The sequence below is a fragment of the Amphiura filiformis genome, chromosome 9, assembly GCF_039555335.1.
Source record: "Amphiura filiformis chromosome 9, Afil_fr2py, whole genome shotgun sequence".
Taxonomy (NCBI): Eukaryota; Metazoa; Echinodermata; class Ophiuroidea; order Amphilepidida; family Amphiuridae; genus Amphiura; species Amphiura filiformis.
In genome coordinates, this window is record NC_092636.1 from 53,495,379 (window position 1) to 53,519,122 (window position 23,744).

At 35.6% G+C, this 23,744-nt stretch overlaps 1 protein-coding gene across 2 annotated transcripts in view; it reads right to left on the reverse strand.

Annotated features, from left to right (window-relative positions):
* LOC140161163 (arfaptin-2-like) overlaps positions 1-23,744 on the reverse strand; it is a 56,637-nt gene that overhangs the window by 28,673 nt on the left and 4,220 nt on the right. For both annotated transcript variants that reach the window (XM_072184600.1, XM_072184598.1), the window contains exon 2: positions 8,374-8,561. In XM_072184600.1, the coding sequence (XP_072040701.1) occupies positions 8,374-8,521 (148 nt within the window). In that variant the 5' untranslated portion in view covers positions 8,522-8,561. The remainder of the gene's footprint in view (positions 1-8,373; positions 8,562-23,744) is intronic.

Genomic DNA, 23,744 nt, shown 5'->3' on the forward strand with positions numbered 1-23,744 from the left:
GCAACTGTTTGCCCTCACTCACTCACTCATCTTCCACAATGCAAGGAGGTTGTTACAAGTACACAGGCACTCTATAACCTTCTTGCATTGAACCGTTGATGTATAATCAAAACATGACCCTAGGTGACTCCACAAGACAGCTGGATCCGCATCAATCCGCATCAATAGCAAGTGTCAACATGGAGCTTGGATCTGAATTTGGGAAATGATCACTTTGAGAGCATGTTTATTGTAAGTGTGTTACATCACTACAGTGCGGAGATCACATTGATCTGCATTCCCAGAGTGCACATTGATGGGATCCTGTTCTCTTGTGGAGTCACCCAGTATAACATGAACAGGTGAAAGGTGAATGAATGTGATGAGATGATCACACAAACTATTATATCCTCTTTTTTAGCTTTTGCAGGCCTGCTTCGAGAAATCTTCATTTCCAGATACAATAAACCAGATTTTCCACAAAAATAGCCAAAATTTGTGATATTTCTTTGTTTGGGAAAACAAATTTCGCCTTCAATTTTAGGTCTGAAATTATTAGTCTGAACTATGAAGTTCTGACACAATTTCCTATGTATTTCTTTATTTTTGGGAAAACAAAATCCCTCCAAAGTCCAAATGCCATAAAAATTAGGTCTGAAAATCACCAGTCTGAAGTTTTTACATAAATACAGCACTTTGAAAAAAAAAAATATTAAAGTTATCAAGACTGGTTGGTATTGGCATTACCTGGTTCATGGAAATGAGAATTATATTTGCAGACAAAAGGTGTGACCATGAGCTCTATTAAAGGATGAGTACCATGGAGCCACAGTCATGTATTTATAATAAATGACAAAATGATACATATGACAAAAAAGCACTATATGATACAATAAACAATCAAAATGACATGATAAAGATCACTTGACAAAACTTAAAACACTATAATAAAATAAACGGATAAATATGTGACAAAATGGCACAATAAAGATTGCTAGACAAAAAAAAGCAATTTAACACAAGTCTGTCTGAAGTGTATATGCAACCAAAGACACAAATTTGAGACCTGGCTGCCTGATGATAAAATAGTTCATCTACATGTAAGGTATAATTTCATACTTTAACATGTGTATGCTTATTTAGTTTGAATACAATTTGTACACAATACTGGAACACAATTTTTAATACATAAATTCAAGAATCGTAAGATCCATCTTGCATTGGCCCAATTTTTTGTGTATCAAATATCATTGAATACATGATCAAATAGTTTATCCACATTTCATGTGGCTCTCGTGTTACCTTTACAACTACAAATCTAATATTCCTATACTGCACACACAGTCAATATATCCATAACAGTATTAGAATTTCTATCTTTTCAGTTTTATTCACATTCAAGAATCTCATGATCGATCTTGCTTGGCCCAATTTTGCACATACGTTTCAAATATCACCGAAACAATAAAATAGATTTGTGTTAGGTGCAATGTGATTGCACTGACTGATATATCAGTAAAAATCCTATAACTATGGTTGACAAATTAAAAGGGATGAGATAAAAAAATCCAGAAATTCAATTTTTTTAAACTACTGATAAAAGCCTGCAGCTAGCCACTGATATATAATAGAGCACAGTACATGAAGAGGTTAAACATTTAACAGTGGTACCTACAGTGAGTTTGTTTAACGTTTATTATGCATGTACGTACATAAATCAAGGCATTACCCACACAGCCCAAGTAGCAACCAAGTAGGTTAATATACTTTATACACAGCTCTAGGTACAGACATAGGTTTCTTTTATACACCTGTCTCATGAAATTCTGACCCGATAAGTACTACATGTAGGCATGCCCTTACTTGAATGCATGAAATTGTGCACAATTTCACAATATGTATACAAGAAATAAATATTTATAATTTCAACATTTCCAAAATATGTGAATTTTTGTGATGTATCCTGCGCAGTTGGCATTTAGCGCAACAAGGGTTAACAGAATGACGATGATCGACTTTAGGGCCTACCTAGCTGCGCAATTCAAATTCCAAATTGCCATAGGAGAGCAAAAGGCACATGCATGTAAAATGGCTGTCTTGTGTTGAAATTTCATGGGCTAGACAGAGAAAGCAGAAACTTGTGAAATGTTTTTTCTCCTTTTTTTCTCCCGAGTATTTTTGTTTCAGAATTCAATTCATGAATTGTGAGACTGCCATCATTGCTGGCATTATCAACATCATTGCTGCCATAGCCACCAGTCGTTATTCTTGTTTTCATCATCATCTTCTTCATCATCATTGTCATCACTATCATCTAGATTCTTTATTACTTTCACCACCAAATCTCATATTTCCCATCACCTTATCATCATCATTTTCTTCTTCATCATTTTCATCACTATCATGAATTCCTCCTCTTCTTTATTACTACCACCAGGTCTCTTCTTCCCAATCCTTTATCATTCATCATATTATCATGATGATGATCATCATCATTCACCATCATCATCATCACCACCATCATAATTGCCATTAACATATGATTTATCAAGTCAATTTTACCTCATAATTCTTAACAGTGAAGTGAGCATTAAAAGACCTCAATTAATTACAAAACCTAAGAATAATATGAAAGTAATACCTACTCACCAGGTTTTAGCTCCATAATTCAATTAAGACAATGCTGTACAATATGGGATTGCAGCTACTTAAGCCATGCTATTAGTCAATTTAATGCTCACTTTATATGAAGGGACTCCGGTATTGCATGGAGACGGTACACATACATACATGTATGCTCACAACTCAATGCTATACATGCTCTGTAAATTTCAAACAGGTTGCTTTTTTACAGCGGCTGAATCGGATGGGCGTTTTTTATTGAAACATAATAACTGTTCTGTTCCGATGTGCCAGGTACGTTGTAGCTGTCATGACAGTCAGACAGATGTTAATGGAAATTGGTACTGCTTCACTTGACTCCCTATATTTCCTCTTTGAGTGGCCCTGATGTAGGCTAATTTGGTGATTTTATTTTAATGTTCAACATTGTCTCATCATTGCATACGAAAATACACATGGACTGAGTTATTGATTTGTTTTACAGCTTTCCTCAAATGTGCATATTAAAAACAATCATGATTAAAATTGAGATCAATCTGAACTTATTTGCACATACGTACCCGTGGCACAGTAAATCAGACATTCATGTGCAGTATATGTGCAGTAACTGTGGTAACCATTCCTACAGGTGTATGATTCTACTTACATACATGTATACATCAGAAGCAGTATAAAAACACCTGTTTGTTCCCATTTCAAAATCTAGATTTTTTTTCTTTTATATAAAATGTGTGTAGGGTGTGGATGTAAGGGATGTTTAGGGACATCAGTTAAGGATGTTTGTTGGGGTGTGAGGTGTGTATGTACATGTGCTAATATCTGATCATCATAATATAATGTATGTTTATGTTAAGTGACCATTTCAAATAGCATTGAAAGGACATTAACTGTTCGTACGTACATCTATCATTTATGCAGGGATTGACATGTGACTATATAATCTTGTACACATCTATGCTGCCAAGTCAGATGGAAAGAGATATTTGGTTTGAATGCCTTTAGGGAGGAGGATATGTCCCTTAATTGTGCTATGCAGTACGGACTACACAGCCATGCTTTATTGAATTCATCTCAAGTCTCAAGCTCCTTTCTTTCTCTCTCTCAAATCTATATAGATTCCACCTGCTGCTGCGTGATGCTGATGATTACAATGAATCCATGTCAATATCTAGACACCATTGAGATGGATTTGGAATTGTACATACATACACCTGTACAAAAATCTAAGGACTTAACCCAAAAATTGTATGTTAGCTTCAAGAACCCATTTTTGTTCCAATACTATGTCTGTATGCGATAATCCACAAGCATGTCTCATGTACACAAGTATCTATGGTTCAAAATATTACTTTCCAGAAACGTTTTTGCAATATTTTTTTTAATTAAATTCTGAAAGTGCAAGCTGTACTCACTACTCAGCGTCTATACGGAAATGGTAAAATTTTAAGTCACTTTATATTTCATTGATTTAATCATCTTGTTTACGAGTAATGTGCACTTCACAAGCCTTGTCTCGATTTCTATCAATCGCTATCAGTGTTATCTGTATGCAGAATATGATGTTATCTTTCAAGGATGTGGCCATATTATAACATTCAGCATTCTACATGTACTTTCAAAGAGTAAATTCAGCAACTCCTTTGTTCAGATAAATTATCAATTCGACATAATCAGATATTATAAATCAGATACTTCAACAAATAATTCTAAATTAACTGCCTGGTGCCCTACAAAAGCTGTGTAAGCAACCATCACTATAAACAAGCAATCATGATGCGAAGAATGCATGATTCACTGGAATCATACTCATAGAGGATAGTTTTTACCATTTGCATTTTTTAACTACCTTGTGGGATGTAAAGTTTAATGATGTGCTGAGAACCAATGAGACTTTTTAAGTTTTTAGGGCGTGATTCCTTTGTGATAATTCACTGTTGGTTTTGAATCGAACAATGACAAAAATTCTATAGATTATAAATGGGTGGATAACAGCTCTTGAGCTTTAACTTAACATAAGTTACGAAACCAAAATATGATTCCCACATGATGAAAACCATGAAATATTGATTAAGTATTTGCCCACGTATATCAGTTCCCCTTTCATGTACTGTGCTCTTCTTTTTTTTCAATACAAAACCGGACTAGGTTTGGATGAAACACGCATATTATTTTCTTTCAGGTTCTAAACAAAAAGTCAGGTATTGTGGAAATAATTTAGGAAATCTCAATGTACAGATTTTGTATACTGCTGACATTTTAGAGAGTGGTTTGGAATTTCACCATCCTATTCTGAACTGCCTGATTGAACAAATATTATACTGATTAGCCTAGATAACTCGCAAGGATACGAATTGATTTGTAGTACATACTATAAATTTCATGTATTGGGCTATTCATGTTGAAATCCATACACCCTCTATGAAAGACATGACCTTAATCTCTCACACAGGGAGTGCAAATAAAAATGGGGTTACCTGAATGGGTTGAAATCTATATTCCCTGTGTGGGAGATTAAGGTCCTATCTTCCAGGGGGTATATGGGATTTCAACTGGAATAGCCCATTTAGAAAAACACAAAAAAGTAGCTCAGCATGGATTAGCTATTTAGCGCCATACATTAATTCCATGAAAATATGATTTAAATGGTTGAAATAGGAATCAATTTATTTTAATTTGAAACAGCAAAATACAGTTATTAAATTAATTAGTATAATAGAAAATATTGCAAATTAATCCTAAATACTGATATAAATTAAATTGGCTACACATTATTTGAACATTCAGACAGACTTGGCAAGTAAATGCTTAAAATCAAGATTGACCTGAAGTTACTTAGGTCACAGTATACATCATACATATACTACAAACACACATACACCTGTATCAATATATAACGAGAAGATTCAGGCAAAGTTGTTCACTGTATTTATGCAGCTAAACCATATTCTACATTTGCTTCCCTCCCTATACTGACGTACATTCTATTTTATCAACTGCACGTATCAATCCAAATAACCGCTCATCAAATTAACGAGCTAAGTATGAGACATCCTAATTAAACGGATGCCCCCATGAGACAAATACCCAAGTGTAAATTTAAACTGTGTAATGAAATATCACAATGCAAATAATAACAGACCTCGATATGCAGGAACTACACACAGCCATCTCATCTCAAAGTTGAAGTAGCATTGATTGCAATGTTTTAACGACATCTAAAAACAGTCCCAATTTACCAGGCACCGTATGAAAATTTTTATTCAAAATGTACGACAGTACCGGTATTTCAAACATCTGTGCTAATTGAATTTGAAGTAGAATTGTTTTTGGACGTGAAATAGGTTAATTATCATGTTTACTGTACATACATATGGTGAACAACCTACCTCAATTACCTACCTTCAGTATTGACTTAACAAGATTATGGCTGAGGGGAAATGTTGCTTATTACATGTAACTCTTACCAGTTAGCACATGTATGTTCAGATTGGCATTTTTAGATTCCAATTTTCCCCCTAAAATAAAAAATTTAGCTCACTGGAATTCACTTAAAAATAGTTAATTTCTTTAATTTGATATTTAAGATAATCCAGACATTATCCTCGAAAGAGAATGCCACTTTGAAATTGATTGATTATTCAAAATTGTGCTTTCATGCTTTTGTACACAAGCAAGCACAAATCATATAGTTTAGGAAAGGTATATTATGTATCTTTCCATCATATTCTTGTTGAGGTCAATGAAAGTTCAGTTCGCACAAACATAGTACTTAATACTACCCTTGGGAGACTCCTGAAGACTTCCGGAATTTTCAACTCATTCTTTTCTATTATCTTCTTTAACCATAATCTGGCAAGTGCACAGATGATCCAACATTGACAGACCTAGTCTGGATCTATCAATAAGGGATCATCCCTGCAACTGCCAAAGAAGTTAAATAAGACCGAATGTGAGATATACATGGCAAAGCAGTTGAAATTAGTGCTGGTATCCATATTCTTTAAACAGGTGTTAGCAACACATGGTTACATGCACATATTGGTCTCCTGCCAGGCTTCATGTACTCCAAATTGACTAATACCAGCATAGGTGTCTAATTAATTAACAGGAGTCAATGTACATGTATGTACTATTTTGCATCCAATAACAGCCATTTTTGTTCCCACAACCGATGGACACTGTAATATTTTATGTATTATCAAAGGAACTGTGATCACTGAACAATGTCAATATATTATAATGGTGCAAGTGACACCAATGCCCGAATCATACTAAGCAATCGTAACGAGTGTAATTTTTTGCCATGTTACTTTTTTTCCGTCGCTTATCAGAAAAGTGATTGCTGATATATATTGATCATAAGTTGCTAGCATGCCCTAGCGTCAAATTGCAACCAGTTGACTTATTGACACCTACATCGCTAGCACAACTGAACGCTGGTAGCAATTTTATAATCACTACAAAAAATCACTACATGCATCTGATCAATAGCAATTTTTAATAGAATGCAGCATTTGCTTGTATAAAATGGGCATAAGCTAGTAACAAAACAGAAAACAGGCTATTCTGCAACCTTAGTCATCAGTACCAGTGTTTACCCAGCAAAACACCCAAATGTGCATGAAACCGGTGAAAAACAATGTATAATAACACTTATAATAAGATGAATGATGTAACATAGAGATGAATACACAATAACATTTACAAAACATCATAATCAACAATGAATGAAGTGATTTATATGTAATGGCATGTTAGTCCAGTCCATAGAAGCGCCACCTATGAGCATTACTGAAAACCGCATACTATGCATATATGTCTGTTAAGCAGTTTGCTTTTTTATGTTTCTACATCCTAAGCAGCCATGTTCTACAGAGCAAATATTTTCCTCATGACTAAGTTTTATTTCTTTTTGTGTTCCTACATGTATTTATTTTTCTGTTTTTCCCCCATTTTGATGAGACAGAATTTCTTCCTCAAACGATTAGATAAATTATGTCTTTATAATGGTCAAAACAAATATTAATGTCATTTGTTTCCCTGAAGCCTTTTGGAAGCAAAATAAAATAAATCATGAACATAAAGGTAAGCTATGTTAAAAGGGGGGAAATTATTTCAGTTGAAATATGTGGGTATTGGTTAAAAGATGGGATTTGGTTAGTATACAGGTTAAAATAATACAATTTCTTAAATTCTTGTTTTATTTCTAGTTTTACTGAATGAATTTTGTAAAAAACATTTATCAAAGGTTTGTAATGCAACAAACAAATTTGAAAATACTGCCAGATTCTTAAATAAAAATATTTGAATAACAATTGTTGGTTAGTTAATCATGAGGTGCATAGGTACAAAGAATAAACAAACTGGCATTTATAAAATCTACTGTATTTGACAATTTCTATAGAAGCAAAAAGACTTTAACCTAAAAAACATTGCTGTTTCAAATAAAATGATCTAAAGCATAACTAAGGGTGCAACTAAAATAGCAGAAGGTATTAGTAAAATAAATAATACTGAATAAATTAAAAAGAAACTAAATTAATGTGATTTTCTGTGTTTTTGTGTGATTTGAAAAGATAAAAGTACTAAAAAAACACATCACAGCGATGACATTGTTTGAATTGAGTGTCTACCTGTCCCGCGAGCCAATCGGCTTCCTACAGCCAATCGGCTTCCCTACGTTCGGATTTGAATGTACGGGGTTGGAGACAATATTTGGCGACGCAGCTGGCGACTTTTGTGGACTGGACAGATCAATACCCGTGAACTGACCCCCTGGGCTCAGTGACCCGCCCATTGTGTCCGATAGGGACGGACCATCACGAAGCATGTTGCGCAGATCCTGCTCAAATGTGTCATCTAAATCATCTCGCCCGAGGGCACCGTTCTCATTGGATGGGCGGTAGCCTTCTGTTGTCATCTTTGAGTTGTCTCAAGTATGGCTTGGTGAAAATGTAATCCTGTGAATTTGAAAAGAAAAGAAAAGAAAACAGTATTGTTAAAATTGATCAAATCTAGGGACAAGCTACAAAAAAAATTATGTTTGGATTATAAAACTGATTATCTGGTCACAAATTACAATCTAAACTGCCCATAAATTCTTGTGATAGATGTTTTTCACACACTGGGTTTATTGATTGTGTCAAATCCACCTGTTTTAAGGGTCAATACTATATGGATGTCAGACTTTTAACCAGTCAATATTCTGATCAAACACAACGAGACAAATTTATTAAAGCCAATTTTTTCACAAATACTTGTGACAAGTCTACGCATGCAATTGGGAGCAATGCATTGCTCTGCAATCTTTCAGCATAGTTTGGGTCTTCTCTGGAGAGGTCCCTGAAGTGCACCATACTGTTATTTAATCATCACGATGTACATGTACATACACCATTCAGTTCATCTTGCAATATTTTTTTTTTGTAACAAGCATGACACATTTCCACATGAATTGAGTTATTTTCCAAGCAGAACATTTCTTTAAATCAAAATACACCTTACACATTATGTATTTCAAAGTCTAAATAATTTCACACTCTGAAATGTTTGACACTCTTTAGATGACAGCGATTCATGATAATCAAATTAGTATAAAATTTCTTTTAAGTGTTCAGGGCAATGTAGCAAACAGTAAACTACTAAGCTTGACAACCTTGAAATCACTGCACAGTGTTATCAAAAAAGATAGCTGCCAATGAGTACATGTATGTGATACCTATGATAGCATACAAATGTACATGTATCATTTTAACATTATTGTGCTATCTACTAAAGATAGCATACCATGTACGCTTGTGTGGTGCTATCTTCCAGCATATCATTAGTATGATGCTATCTACTGAAGATAGCATACCATTAGCTACATGATTGTGTGGTGCTATCTACTGAAGATAGCATATTAATTATTAGCTACATGACCAAGTTGTGCTATCTACTGAAGATAGCATACAATAGGTGGCATAATTGTGTGATGCTATCTACCGAAGATTGCACACCATTAGCTACATGATTGTGTGGTGCTATCTACTGAAGATAGCATATCATTAGCTACATGACCAAGTTGTGCTATCTATTGAAGATAGCATATCATTAGCTACATGACCAAGTTGTGCTATCTACTGAAGATAGCATATCATTAGCTACATGACCGTGTTGTGCTATCAAATGAAGATAGCACACCAGTACAATTAGCTAGACGACCGTGTTGTGCCATCTACTAAAGATATCATACTATTAGCTACATGACTGTTGGTGCTATCTACTGTAGACAGCATACTATTAGCTACATGACCATGTTGTGCTATCTACTGAAGATAGCACACCATTAGCTACATGATTGTGTGGTGCTATCTACTGAACAGAGGAGAGTATACCATTAGCTACACGATTGTGTGGTATGATCTACTGAAGATAGCATACCAGTAGCTACATGATTGTGTGGTGCTATCTACTGCACAGTGTTATCAAAAAAGATAGCTGCCAATGAGTACATGTATGTGATACCTATGATAGCATACAAATGTACATGTATCATTTTTAACATTATTGTGCTATCTACTAAAGATAGCATACCATGTACGCTTGTGTGGTGCTATCTTCCAGCATATCATTAGTATGATGCTATCTACTGAAGATAGCATACCATTAGCTACATGATTGTGTGGTGCTATCTACTGAAGATAGCATATTAATTATTAGCTACATGACCAAGTTGTGCTATCTACTGAAGATAGCATACAATAGGTGGCATAATTGTGTGATGCTATCTACCGAAGATTGCACACCATTAGCTACATGATTGTGTGGTGCTATCTACTGAAGATAGCATATCATTAGCTACATGACCAAGTTGTGCTATCTATTGAAGATAGCATATCATTAGCTACATGACCAAGTTGTGCTATCTACTGAAGATAGCATATCATTAGCTACATGACCGTGTTGTGCTATCAAATGAAGATAGCACACCAGTACAATTAGCTAGACGACCGTGTTGTGCCATCTACTAAAGATATCAAACTATTAGCTACATGACTGTTGGTGCTATCTACTGCAGACAGCATACTATTAGCTACATGACCATGTTGTGCTATCTACTGAAGATAGCACAACATTAGCTACATGATTGTGTGGTGCTATCTACTGAACAGAGGAGAGTATACCATTAGCTACACGATTGTGTGGTATGATCTACTGAAGATAGCATACCAGTAGCTACATGATTGTGTGGTGCTATCTACTGAAGATAGCATACCATTTTCTACTTGATTGTGTCATGTTATCTACTGAAGATAGCAAACAATTGGTTACTGGATTGTGTGGTGATGTCTACTGAAGAGTGCATACCATTAGCAATCATGTAGTTAATTAATGGTACTCCTGGTATGCTATCTTCAGTAGATCGCATCAAATTAATGGCATGCTATCTTCAGTAGATAGCATACAATCTACTGAAGATAGCATACCATTATCTACATGATTGTGTGGTGCTATCTACCGAAGATAGCATACAATTGGTTACATGATTGTGTTGTGCTCTTTACTGAATATAGCATACAATAGGTAAAAATGCTAACCATAATTACACAACTTCTCCATAATCATCACAATGATGAACATCTATCGACTATCTACATAATGTAATGACTGAACATTATTACAATATGAGAGCATTTTCTAATTACACTAGAACACTCCTTTTATGTCATCTATGGATGCATTAATACGATGGACACATAGTGTCATTTAAACAGCATTGCCAGCTTAGCTGTGTGGAAGTCAATTGCAGCCCTTTTTACACAATTTGAGCTCATTTGCTATTTCGTAGCACACAAACTGCCAGGCTCACCAGAACTTTTCAATGCTACTGATTAACAATCCTCTGTGATTACAATATATATATTATAGACTTAAAAAATTAATTAGTTTGATTCCATGCATTTTGTTTTTGGGAGCAATTTTACTGCATTTCACTTTTTAATTTGAAGTGAAATTTTTTTATCACTATCTGGATCAATAAAAGGTGATGTTTACAATATAAAAATAAATTGCTTGTATGGCTATATAATGGTTTGTCTCAATGCCTGGAATTTAATGTAGTTTGCATTTTCCATTTTTGCTTTGTTTTGTAAAATAAGATGTTTTATTACAAATATTCATCCCGTGTGAATGTTATATGTAGAAACTGATACTTTATCAGCATTTGAAGTGTTTTTTTGTTATCAACACATCTATTGTACTTGTCAGCAGTACATGTATAGTTGGGTGAAAGTTGTAGAAAATATGATCCCTTTCATGTCTTTCATAAAATGGAAATAAAACCTACAGGTAGAAAAATGAATGTGGCATACTCTCAGCAACGCACACATAAGCTTTGAGACTAACCTCTTTTTTCACTTAGCCCAAAATTGATTTTTTTTTTTTAATGTAGAGTAAAATATACTGTATATTGACTTATACATATTTATTGGGAGCTCAGAAATGATTCTAACTTGAAATCAGGAATCATACAAATGTTTGCACCCTGTGGAGTTTGCAATCAATTTTGAACTGAATTCAGAAATCGGGTATGCATCGAGGTGAGGACTTGGAAGGGGTTTACAATTATAATACCTTTTGTCTTTAAAGGGGGTAACCCTATTGGTTTTGGATATGGATTGTCTTTAAAATTACATAATAATATCAAATATCGTCCCCTTTAAAATAAAAAAAAAAAAAACGAGAGCATTTTCGGCGTAAATGTGAATAAATAGCCAACTTTGCAATCCAATACCTTGGTATACGTGAATTGCATTCTGGGTAGGCAAGCAACAACAACCATTTCCGTTCAGTATGGATTTAATTTAATGCTGACATGCTGTACAATCAATGCCCGGCCCGTATTGAACGAAAAATATTTGTTTTTTTCGTACCGTTTCAGAAAAAAAGGAAACAAAATATATTTCCCTTGTAATATGTACATTTCAAATGAATATAAAAAAGTTTGGGTTAAAAATGGAGAGGAAAAAAAAACATTCCGACACGGATTTTGAACCGATTACCTCTCGGTAGAAACATGAAGCGCTTAGGCTAACCGACTGAGCTAATCGGCCCGCTGCCCCCATCGTGGAAATTTTATAATTAAATACGGCACACCGTCTAGACTAGGCACCGGAGTTTCGCGCGATCGCGCAAAAAGCGCAAAAAATCACGATTTTGGGGGTCCATCGCGATTTTGGGGGTCCATCGTGAATTTTGAGAATTTTGCCAAACACACTACTTTTCAATGTAAATTCACCAATAATAACCTTTTTACAACATAACAGGCTTCCCGTTAGTGTGCGTCATTGCGTCCAGATAATAAAAGCCCCAAAATTTTGACCCACCTGCTGAGAATTGAAGTAAATTCTGCAATATTTGTAAATGCAACGTCAGGAAATCGTGCACTTTTTGCATGCTTTCCGAACGATCGCAGGCCTGATGGTGGGGAAGTCCCGATTGATTTGTTTACAACCAAGCACGTGCAGTTAATGTTTATTTAATTATTTATCACAATCTGACAATATTCAATTTTTAATATTTTAAGTTTATTTTCTCATAAATAATCTGGGTTTCCTTTATTAGTATTATTGTTACGATGAATAAAAGCAATTTTAAAGACAAAATCCAAATGATAACCACTTTTTCGTATTATTTGTGGTAGCGCGTGTTTTAGTTTTTGTAGCATCAACATCACGTTAATTTAAAAAAAGAAATGCGGAACCTGGAAGTGAAAGTACGAACGAAAATTGCTCAAGATTGACAGACTTTGCTCATGTTTTTGCACCTGTTTTTGACCACGTTTCGGACCAAAACTGACACAGAAATGAGAAAAATTATCATAGCAAATGGAGATGGAATATCACGGCGAAAATGCACTTTTATTTTTTTTTAACAATCAACATTTGATGAGGTGTAGACCGGAATGCGTGTGTATCGTCATAATCGTGAATTTAAATACTGGAAAACGATTTTCGGCGCTTTTTGACTTGAATTATCGCGCATTTTCGCGCTTTATAAAAAACCGGCCGCGCATTTTGCCGTTTTAAATCGCGCGAAACTCCGGTGCCTAGTCTAGACGCGTCTCCTCAGCAGTTAGTGTGGTTCGCTTTTTTCACAGAATGTGTATGACGCGAAACCAAAGTAGCTGTTGAGGCGACTGATATTACGAGCTATTTCGTTCATGATTCCCGGCCCAGAATTCAAAGTATTTACCATTGTTTACAAACTGGTATACCTGTAAAAGCCGCTGTGTTTCATGATTTCTCCGGAAATACATTGACTTGGAGCGTCAAATTTCAGGATAGTAATGAGAAAAATAGTATCTATTATGTGATACTAAAACCTCATCAACAATGAAAAAAATCGGGGGGATGATGCTGTGGATCGGGTTACGGACCTTTAAAGGAGTGTGATCTAATTTTTTCCCAATACTATTACTATTTCTATGGTTTCATTTCAAGACTCCATCCCACTGCCACCTGTAGAGCATTATGGCGATTAATGTTTTGAAGTCATCAACTGTTGATTGAAGCAACTTTACAATAAGGGGAACACTGTAATTGGTTCAGCATAAATTGGCTAGACATATGCGGACTTTTAGAACCCAGACAACAGATTTCTGGCCTATTTATTAACTCCTTTTAAGAAAACCTTGCATGAATATAGGCTAGGTCTGTCTGCTTCAACTAATTCACCCAGATCAAATGCATCGATCATTCAATGTCCAGTGGCTGGGCTGGCTGTGAGACACGTTAAAAGCAATTACTGCATTGTGGGAGTCTACTGTGAGAATTATGCAGGTACCTGAGTCAAGTGACGTCTATTTATGGTGTGTATAATAATGGTATGGTGAACAGATGAAATACAACTAGTAGAAATCAGAATTTTAGCTCAATTTCTTTGATCGTGACACCCTTGTATAGCGAAGGTGAGCTCACAAGTGGCTGCTAAGTGTCCAGTGAGTGAGCCAGTGTGTCTGCACATAATGTGACCCATTCTGACAAAACCAGGAACACAATAGGTGACATATTTGGTTTCCTGCCTTACACAGGATTGAATAGGGATTATCATAGTTCAACTGCTATTTATTGATTTTAATAAAGCTCTTTTTAATAATATGGGAATGTCATCTTTAAAGGCCTATATAACTCAAAAACACGTCTGGCGACTTGTTCCGGGTTTTGTTGGAGCTGGTCACATATTGAAAAAAAAATATTGTAAAAAATTCTGACAAATGGTTTCATCCAGAATGTAACAAAATGCTGACACTATGTAAAACTTATTTTTTTCTGAGATTTTGTGCAAACAATGATATCAATGTAATTAAAACACACTACATGCACAAAGTATGGACACCTTGCACTGCGAGAATTACCACACTCATGACTCTCTTTTTTCATTCTGAGACCTCCCCTTATCAAGCTTTTTGTTCACGAAGTGAACTACAGGGTGTCAAAAAAAAAGAGGCCCCTCATTGCGCCCTCTTTTTCTCTTACTTATGAAAAGTTTATTAAATATATTTTGGTATGTAAAGAAACCTTTAATCGTTGGCTTTAATAAACCAAAACAATTATTTCAATCGGCTCACAACCTTTGAAGATACGCCCTTTTGAATAAAAGTACCCGTTTTTCACTCTGTCCACGGATAGCAAACAGAGTGGTTGGGATGGCTCATGCTGTGGAGTGGCCTGCACGATCACCAGACCTCACACCACTTGATTTTTTTCCTTTGTGGCAAAATCCAAGAGCTTCGCAAACGTATTACTGAATGCATTCACAAGTATCCGGCGCACAAGTATGGTACGTAACGCAATTGATGTAATGGGGACCAGGGCTGAAACCTGTATTCGCCAAGGAGGCAACCAGGTAGAGGGCAAAGCAGCACAGTAAACTCACTTCAGAAGAACCAAAGACAAACCAAACAGCCTTTTAGGGCTACATTTTATCCTAAAAAGAGAAATGACTTATGTTGTAAATAAAGAAAGCAAGAAACTACAAAGTAAGAAAGTAAGAAACATAATAAAACAAAAAGGCATAAATAATCAAGAAAAAATAAGTAATTGCAAGTAAAGCAAAAGAATTCTTATTCGGCATCCAATTTACCCACAAATTAATGACACTATTAACAAAATCTATTGCTCATAAAGCCCATTCCATAAATAAAGTTATTTTATAAAGTTATCATTGAGGAATGTTTGATATTCATGCATGGTATGTGTACTCCTATTCAATCTTTGAAGTGGTGAAACCTTCTCCTTGGACAGAGTGAAAAACGGGTACATTTCTTTAAAAGAGCATATCTTCAAAAGTTGTGAGCCGATGGATATAATTGTTTTAGTTTATTAAAGCTAACGACTCAAGAGTTCTTTTAAAACCAAAATATATTTGATCAACTTTTCAGAAATAGGAGAAAAAGAGGGCGCAATGAGGGGCCTCTTATTTTTGGGACACCCTGTACAAAGTACAATGCCATTTGAACACACATCTCATGCACAGTTTGTCCCTTACATACCCTGTGTCTTGAATAGCTATTGTAGCCAACGAACCCTGTGGTTAAGAGGCTAGGAAATAAATAATCCCTAATATCTCATACCTTCCTTTGTATGCTGTTTTCTAATCCTGTCCCACATGACAAGGACTATTTAGCCCATTTAATCTTGCAATGAGACTTACAATGTAGGAAATTTTTAGCCTTTTTTCTAATCATAGAGGGTCATGGAGTTTCTTCGAAACCTGAAGAATCTTGTTTAGTAGATTGTCTCCACTTTCTATAGCGTTTCATGGGCTATTGAAAGCTTTATATGGAGTTTCTCCAAAACCTGAAGTAGATTGTCTCTACTTTCTGCTGTGTTTTATAGAGGGTTATGGAGTTTCTTTGAAACACGAAGAATCTTGTCAGCAGATTGTTTTCTACTGCATTTTACAGATGGTCTTGGAGTCTCCACTTTCTAATGGAAATGTATAAACCATGTTGGGTCTAAGGCTGTGCTAACACTTTTCTTTGATGACTTAGACTCAAATATCTTTAAAAAAACAATACGGTATTCTTTTAAAAGCTAATCGAACAGACAGTAAATTTCAATTTCAATGGGATTATCTGCAAAATGTAGCTTATGCACATGATTGATGCAATCATATTGAAACAGAAATGGCCGACTTCAGACTGATTTTGCTTGAGCATACATGTACCACATTTTTGGGAGAAAAGTCAATTTTGACCAAAAATCCATCTTTTGAAAAAAGGGAGACATGACAAAAACTTTCATCCTTTTTACATGACAATTCAAGTTTAATTTATTGCTGGGGAATTGGGAAATGCACTTTTTTGAACGCTTGTAAAAATCATCATTTTTGCCTAAAATGGGCTGAAAATGGCCAAAAAATGCAAATTTTTGACCAAAATTATCAAAAACATTTTTACCCCTTTAAATTGAAATTTTCATACAAAATTTCACAGATGTGTTGAAAATGATAATAACAAAATATCCAACAAACAGGGTTTCCGACTTTTTGTTAAGGCTTAAAAATGTGCATCTGTGTGGATGGCCCTATTCATCTATGGGCCTGGCCGCTTGCTTATCCACTACGCATGGGGGTGTTCGAGGGGGATGTTCCCCCTGAGAGGGAAAATTTTGCAATTAAAGTTCAATTGAAGCAATTTGGTACATCATTAAAACAGAAAAAAGGACCCAAAGTCAATTTGCATGGTTTTAAACTGACACTATACAAGTCTTGAGACTCACAATTACTACATTGTATCATTTTCAAAAAAATCGTCCAAATAACTTGATTTATGTCTCATTATTGAAGGATATAGAATGTAGTTTACCGATCTACTATTGAATTTCATCTAACATAATTTTTTTTCAAGATATGGGCAAATGGCACGTTGCGGACGTACATCACCAAAAATGCCACTTTCAACCACCCTGTACCATTTCTTTTTGTTGTTTGAAACAAATTAATTTGGCACTTTTAGTAAATTTAGCAAATTTAGTATAAATACTTTGTTTTGAAAATGTTTCCTTGCATGGATCTATGTCCAATATTTAGAAATAACATCCGGAACTCGTTGCGGATGTACGAATTGACAAAAATCAGATTGTACGTCCGCAACACAAAAAATGTACGTCCGCAATAGCTGAAACCGAGTAATTTTAACCTGTTTTTCTTTAGCTTGGTCCCTCATGCAAACAAAACTGTATTAGTTTCCATCAAAGATCTGTACACTTCAGAATCATTATGACTGAAACACATGTACCTCAAAAAGTACACTTTCTGTGAGTACGTCTGCAACGGAGGTGTTTTTGTGACCTCATGCACACCGAGAATGGGATTGGAATTAAATTTTCAGGTTTTATACTTCTATCAGAGATACTTCTAATACAAGTGTTCAAAATCCATGCCTCTCTAGCCCTCCATAAGTTAGAAGATCTGGGTCCTCAAAGTCTGTGAAATGTACGTCTGCAACGGCGGAAAGTCTGCCCTACATGTAAAACATGCATGGATCAATGCTGACAAAATGTGATGGGCCCTGCATTGTAGGTCCTAAATGCCAAAAGCCAAGAATAAATGCTCAAGTTTCTCTCAATTCAAATCTTGCAATATTTGAATGCGTACATTTTCAAGATTTTGTATTTTGACAAATTCGACAGTAATTTGTCATCATTATCACTTTAGTAACTGAGAAGTTTTCTCTTCCAATAAATTGGGGTTTATAATTTATATATTTTCATGACTAAACGGTTGTTTACGCCCAAGGGGCCACCACGTTCATACATACCAGAACATTAATTGTGATTTTTATTTCATCAAAATAATTATAACAAAAAATAACAAGCAACAGCTATTATAAATGTCATTTTCCCTACCCCACGATCATACATCCGGGGCACCGGGCATTGTACCCAGCTCTCGACCAATCATGTGTGCTGTTAATACTCAGTCCTTCATTTTTAAGGAGCGGAATTGCGCTAACGCTCCTTGGCGCTCCTGAATTCTGATCCTTTAGCGCAATTTACTGCGCTCCTTGCCCTGGCCGGAGGCACGAGTAAACCAAACCCATCAATACGGCGCAGCGCATTGAACTTCATAATAACCTATGCTACACATACCACTGGTCTACACCCCATCAAATGTCAATTGTTCATATAAATTAAGTACATTTTCGCAGTAATATTCCATCTCCAGTCGCTACGATATATGGTCTCATTTCTGTGTCAGTTTTGGCCCAAAACATGATCAGAAACAGGTGCAAAAACATGCACAAACTCGGCCAATTTCTAGCAAATTTTCATACTTCCGGGGTGCAGACTTCTTAAATTAATGTGTTGTTGATGGCCCTAAAACATGTGGTGCCACAATAATAAAAAAAAAAAGATCATTCCAATTTTGCCTTTAAAATTGCTTTTATTCAATGTACTATGTAACAATAATATTAATAAAGGAAACATAGATTATTTATGATAAAATAAACTTTAAACATTAAAAACTGAATATTTTCAGGTTGTGATAAATTGTAAATAAACATTAACCGCATGTCGTCAGTCCAGCAAGTGGGAATTTCATCAACCGGGCTGCCGGCTGGGATTTCCCCATCAAACCATTGTTACGGAAATCATACATAAAGTGCAAGATTTCCTGACGTTGCATTTACAAATATTGCAGAATTTACTTCAATTCTTAGCAGGTTGGTCAAAATTTTGGGGCTTTTATTATTAAAAAAATATTTATAAGAATGGAAATTTCTAATTTTCATCATCAACTAATGTCTTAAATTTCGAAGTTTTGTCTCGTCCACATACAATATTAAAATGCATGGGATATGGATATAAAATGATCTGCCTTCCGTGTTCAATTGGGAGCACAAATTGAGCTCCTCAGTTCTACCAGGAGTGTACATGTAATTTTAAGTGCTCAAAGTTGCGCTCCTGAGCAATTCCAGGAGAGCAATTAATTGAGCTCCACTGATTTAAACGAAGGACTGAATACTAGTAGCCAGTATGTATAACAACAATTCAGGTTAATTGAATCAATTTTATTTTGGTTTTGTAGTGTCCCTGGACCTAGACCTAAATGCTAGGATCATTCATGGTTGACCTAAAAAAAATTTTTGCACCATGTTTTGTGTTTCATACAATCAAGTTTACAACACTATCAATCTTACAATGAGCAGAAAGTCACTGAGTCACGCCATTCAAACTGTACCAATATTGATTACCTCAAGTGGCCTACTGCAGACACCAGATATGACCCTTTGTGATTTCCATGATATTTTGCAATAACAAAACCATGTTTTCCTTGATTTTGGTATGAAATTGAGCAGGCTGCGACAAATCGCCTGTCCGATAGCCCGGGGCAATCAAGTTTTTTGTCGGGCAACTAAAACTCTGATGAGCTGTGCCCGATCGGGCAAGACTAAATTAAAACCAATTAAAGTTTGAAGATGCAAAACGGGAGTATTTCTGTCAAACCTGCATGTTCACAGAAGTAAAAAACAGTCAAAACCAAGTAGAAAACTTCTTGAAACGACCCTCACATTTTTCCGATGCTAAATGTAGCACTCATAATCCATACCAGACATATATGCTAATGAAGTGATGTTAGTGACGTATTGGTAGTAAACTATAGTTTAGCCAATTATAGAAACTGTTTCGTGCATATATAATGAGTTTTTATGACATCAATGACATCAGCTGGCCATGTATTTGCATGTACATCGAGGTTGAGACATGTTAGTGGTTGGCAAAATACGTAAATCGCCGTGACTTTACTGACAACATTTCGCATAAAATGCACATTTTTCCACAAGAAACAAACAGTATTGAATGCATATGAAATGTTTATTTTATAGTGCTTTCATGAATACTCATTTATGTATCAACTTAACCGAGAAGGTATCGGCTTTCCGCAAGAATGAAACTGCCGAATTCGACGTACTTACAATTTTACGAGTTACATGCACTGCATGATGTGACTTTGCTGACAATTGTTGCCGGGAATATGGGTAATTTTCGGGCAATCAATTTTTGACTATTGCCTGCCCGATCGGGCAAGCTAAAAAATAAAATTTGTCGCGGCCCGAAATTGAGCAAATAAAATTCAAGGTCATGTCAATTTGGAGTTATTAATTAAAACTGATTTTGAGGTAAGTTTTATCTGTTTGGAATCTGTATTGACTATTCTGAGGGAATTACTGCAATGTAAACAAACCAACTCATGGCCCATATGAACATGCTGTACCGGTACTGGTTTTCAGTACGGTACCCTGTTTTCCATCGGTGACTGTAGGAACTCATGGATTCGATCCATGTATAGCGGGCCTTACAATGTATAAACCTTGAGTAAAAATAGCGGGCCTTATTTGAAATTAGTGATAGCGAATCTTATTTAAAATTAGTGATATCGAGCCGGCTTAGGCTTAGAAATAGTGAACCTTATTCCAAATTAGTGATATCGAACCTTAGGTATAGTGGACCTTTTTTGTAATTAGTGATATCGAACCTTTATAGAGATAGCGAACCTTAGAGATATCGGTCCTTAGGGATAGCGAACCAGCGCCCTTCCGAGGAGCAGTTTCAGACATAGCTCGGGATTATTTTGGGGCAGCGGTTATCTTTAGAATTCTTTCATGACCACTGAAGCATAGTCATACCTGTCAAGGACACTCAGCGTGAATTGAAAGACCATGTCACTCGCTAGCCCGAAACATCATAGCCCTAGTTGTTCCTTCCTCTCCATAGGGCCATGAATGCCGTATACATGTACGTAAAAACGGGGCACCCTGAACTCATGTCGCAGTGATGACGTCACACTGACGGCATCTATTTATAGGACAAATTCAAAACACGGCGACGATATCAGTCACAAGTCTGGTCTTTTACATCCTCAAATGTGCTCAAAATTTACGAACATTCACCAAATTAAGTCTCATCTTCACGTGAGGAATGGTAGGAAGTGGTATTTATGAGAAAAAGTGGTATTTTATGTTTACCCTGTGATGTCTAGGAGTCTCAGACCTTCGTACGAAGAAGGACAGTGGAAATCGTAATGACGGAGGTGTGAGTACCTCGCAAGACTTTAGCTAGAGACCCGTCCGGCCGTCATTTGGACGCCCTATCACGAAAATGGACGGCCTAGGACGGCCTACAATGCAAAAAAAATTTAAAAAAAAAAAAAAAAAAAATTTTTTTTTTTTTTAGTTTAGAAGTGTCCATGGAACTAAAACAAGATGATAGAATAATTAATAAAAAAAAAAAAAAAAAACTTTCAAGATGTTTTGTGTTTTTAATATGAAAATTGATAGTTTGTATTCATGTCATACTCTATCAATGATATCAAAATGCATTCAAATTCAATGCATTTTGATATCATTAATAGAGTATGACATGAATACAAATTATCAATTTTCATATTAAAAACACAAAACATCATGCAATTTTTTTTAGGTCAACTATGAATGATCCTAGCATTTAGGTCTAGGTCCAGGAACACTACAAACCCCAAAAAAATAACTTAAAAAAAAACATTTTTTTTTTTTTTTTTTTTTTTTTTTTTTTTTGAAATTTCGGTATCCGTGCATGGCGGGACTCGAATTCCCAGGAACCAGTCCCTACCTTAGTAAGTCAAGAAAAGTAAGTTTTGAATGGTATTGATGCAAATTGCTTTAATACAAATAGTTGGATTTTTATGTCTAAAAAGCCTCTCCTGGGCCCTTCAAATTGCTCAAATCCAGGAGCTTTGGGCGCTGCCCCTGATCCCCGCCAGGGGGCCTAAAGACCCCCTGGACCCCCGCCGGTGGACGCTATCTTCGCTTCACTCACTTCGCTTTACTTTTTGTACTTTGGACACCCTACTTTCAAATCCTGGCTAATGCCTTGGTACCTCGGGCTAGTCACTCGCCACAAAAGAATGTCAAAGGTCATAAAACACCAATTTGGTGTCTTTCCGCTCCTCGGAATATGATGTTTAGAGCTCTAGGTATGTCCACATTGTTTATTATAGAGGGCGACGTTCAACTCAAAAAGCTCAAAAAGTTGCGACCACAGTAAATGGCTTAACTGTGTAATCCCCATAGAAAAATACAACATTTTGAAATTTGGACACCAGAAACTTGGAGACGTATAGTCTAAAAAGTGCTGGTACTTTATCCTTGATACAGAAGTCATCATGCAGTGCTAGTTAGATTTCATAAAATAAAATAAAATCGCCTTTGTATAAAACGGATCGCCGTGGTGAAAAATGATGCATTATTTGCTCTTTTGTACATGTACATGTACAGTAAGTCATTGTAAAGCATTGTCAATGATGGCTGCAGAAATATGAAACATTTTAGGTATGCTAGGTGAATTCAAATTTGCCATCAAACTGCATCATTTTATATCAAATCAAAGCCCTTGAGTAAACAAAGCCAAAACTGAAAACCATTTTTTCATAGCACTTTTCCGTAGCAAAGTTACATCTTGTCAAAGATTGACTTTCATCAAAAAGTTTCAGCTAGCAAAATTCCCCAAAACGGCATTTCGGGGGTGTTTCTAGATCTTAGTCTCATTATGATAGCACCTTTTTTTAATGGAACTGCTATCCAAATCCCTCTAAAATTCCATGTGCGAGTGACTTATTACCATAAAAAAACATATATTTGGGTCAAGTGAAGTATAGAAAACATATTTATATACGTTTCCTTCTTCGAACAGTTGTTTTAAATTTCTATGTAAATATGCATTGACATTGTCGGCGAATTTGGCTGACTAGCAAATGTGTTAACTAAGGTTTGCCTGGGTTTTAATACCTAAACATTTTAAGGGGGTACTACACCCCTCGATAAATTTGTGTCTATTATTGCATTTTTCTCACAAACTAATAACACAGTGGTAACAAAAGTTATGCATATTAGGCCCCTAACAGTCAATTTTGAGTTTCCCGTCACATGATTTCTGAAAACAAGTGAGGTAACTTTTTCATTATTCATTATTCATTATTTGTCTGCCTTTCATTATATGACAAACACGCATGTAAAATGTGTTGTTATTTGCCGCTCACTCACTTGAAGATGATGTTTAGCCCAAATGAGATTCAAAAGTATATTGCAATTTAAATACAAAGAGTCTGCAAGGTTGACA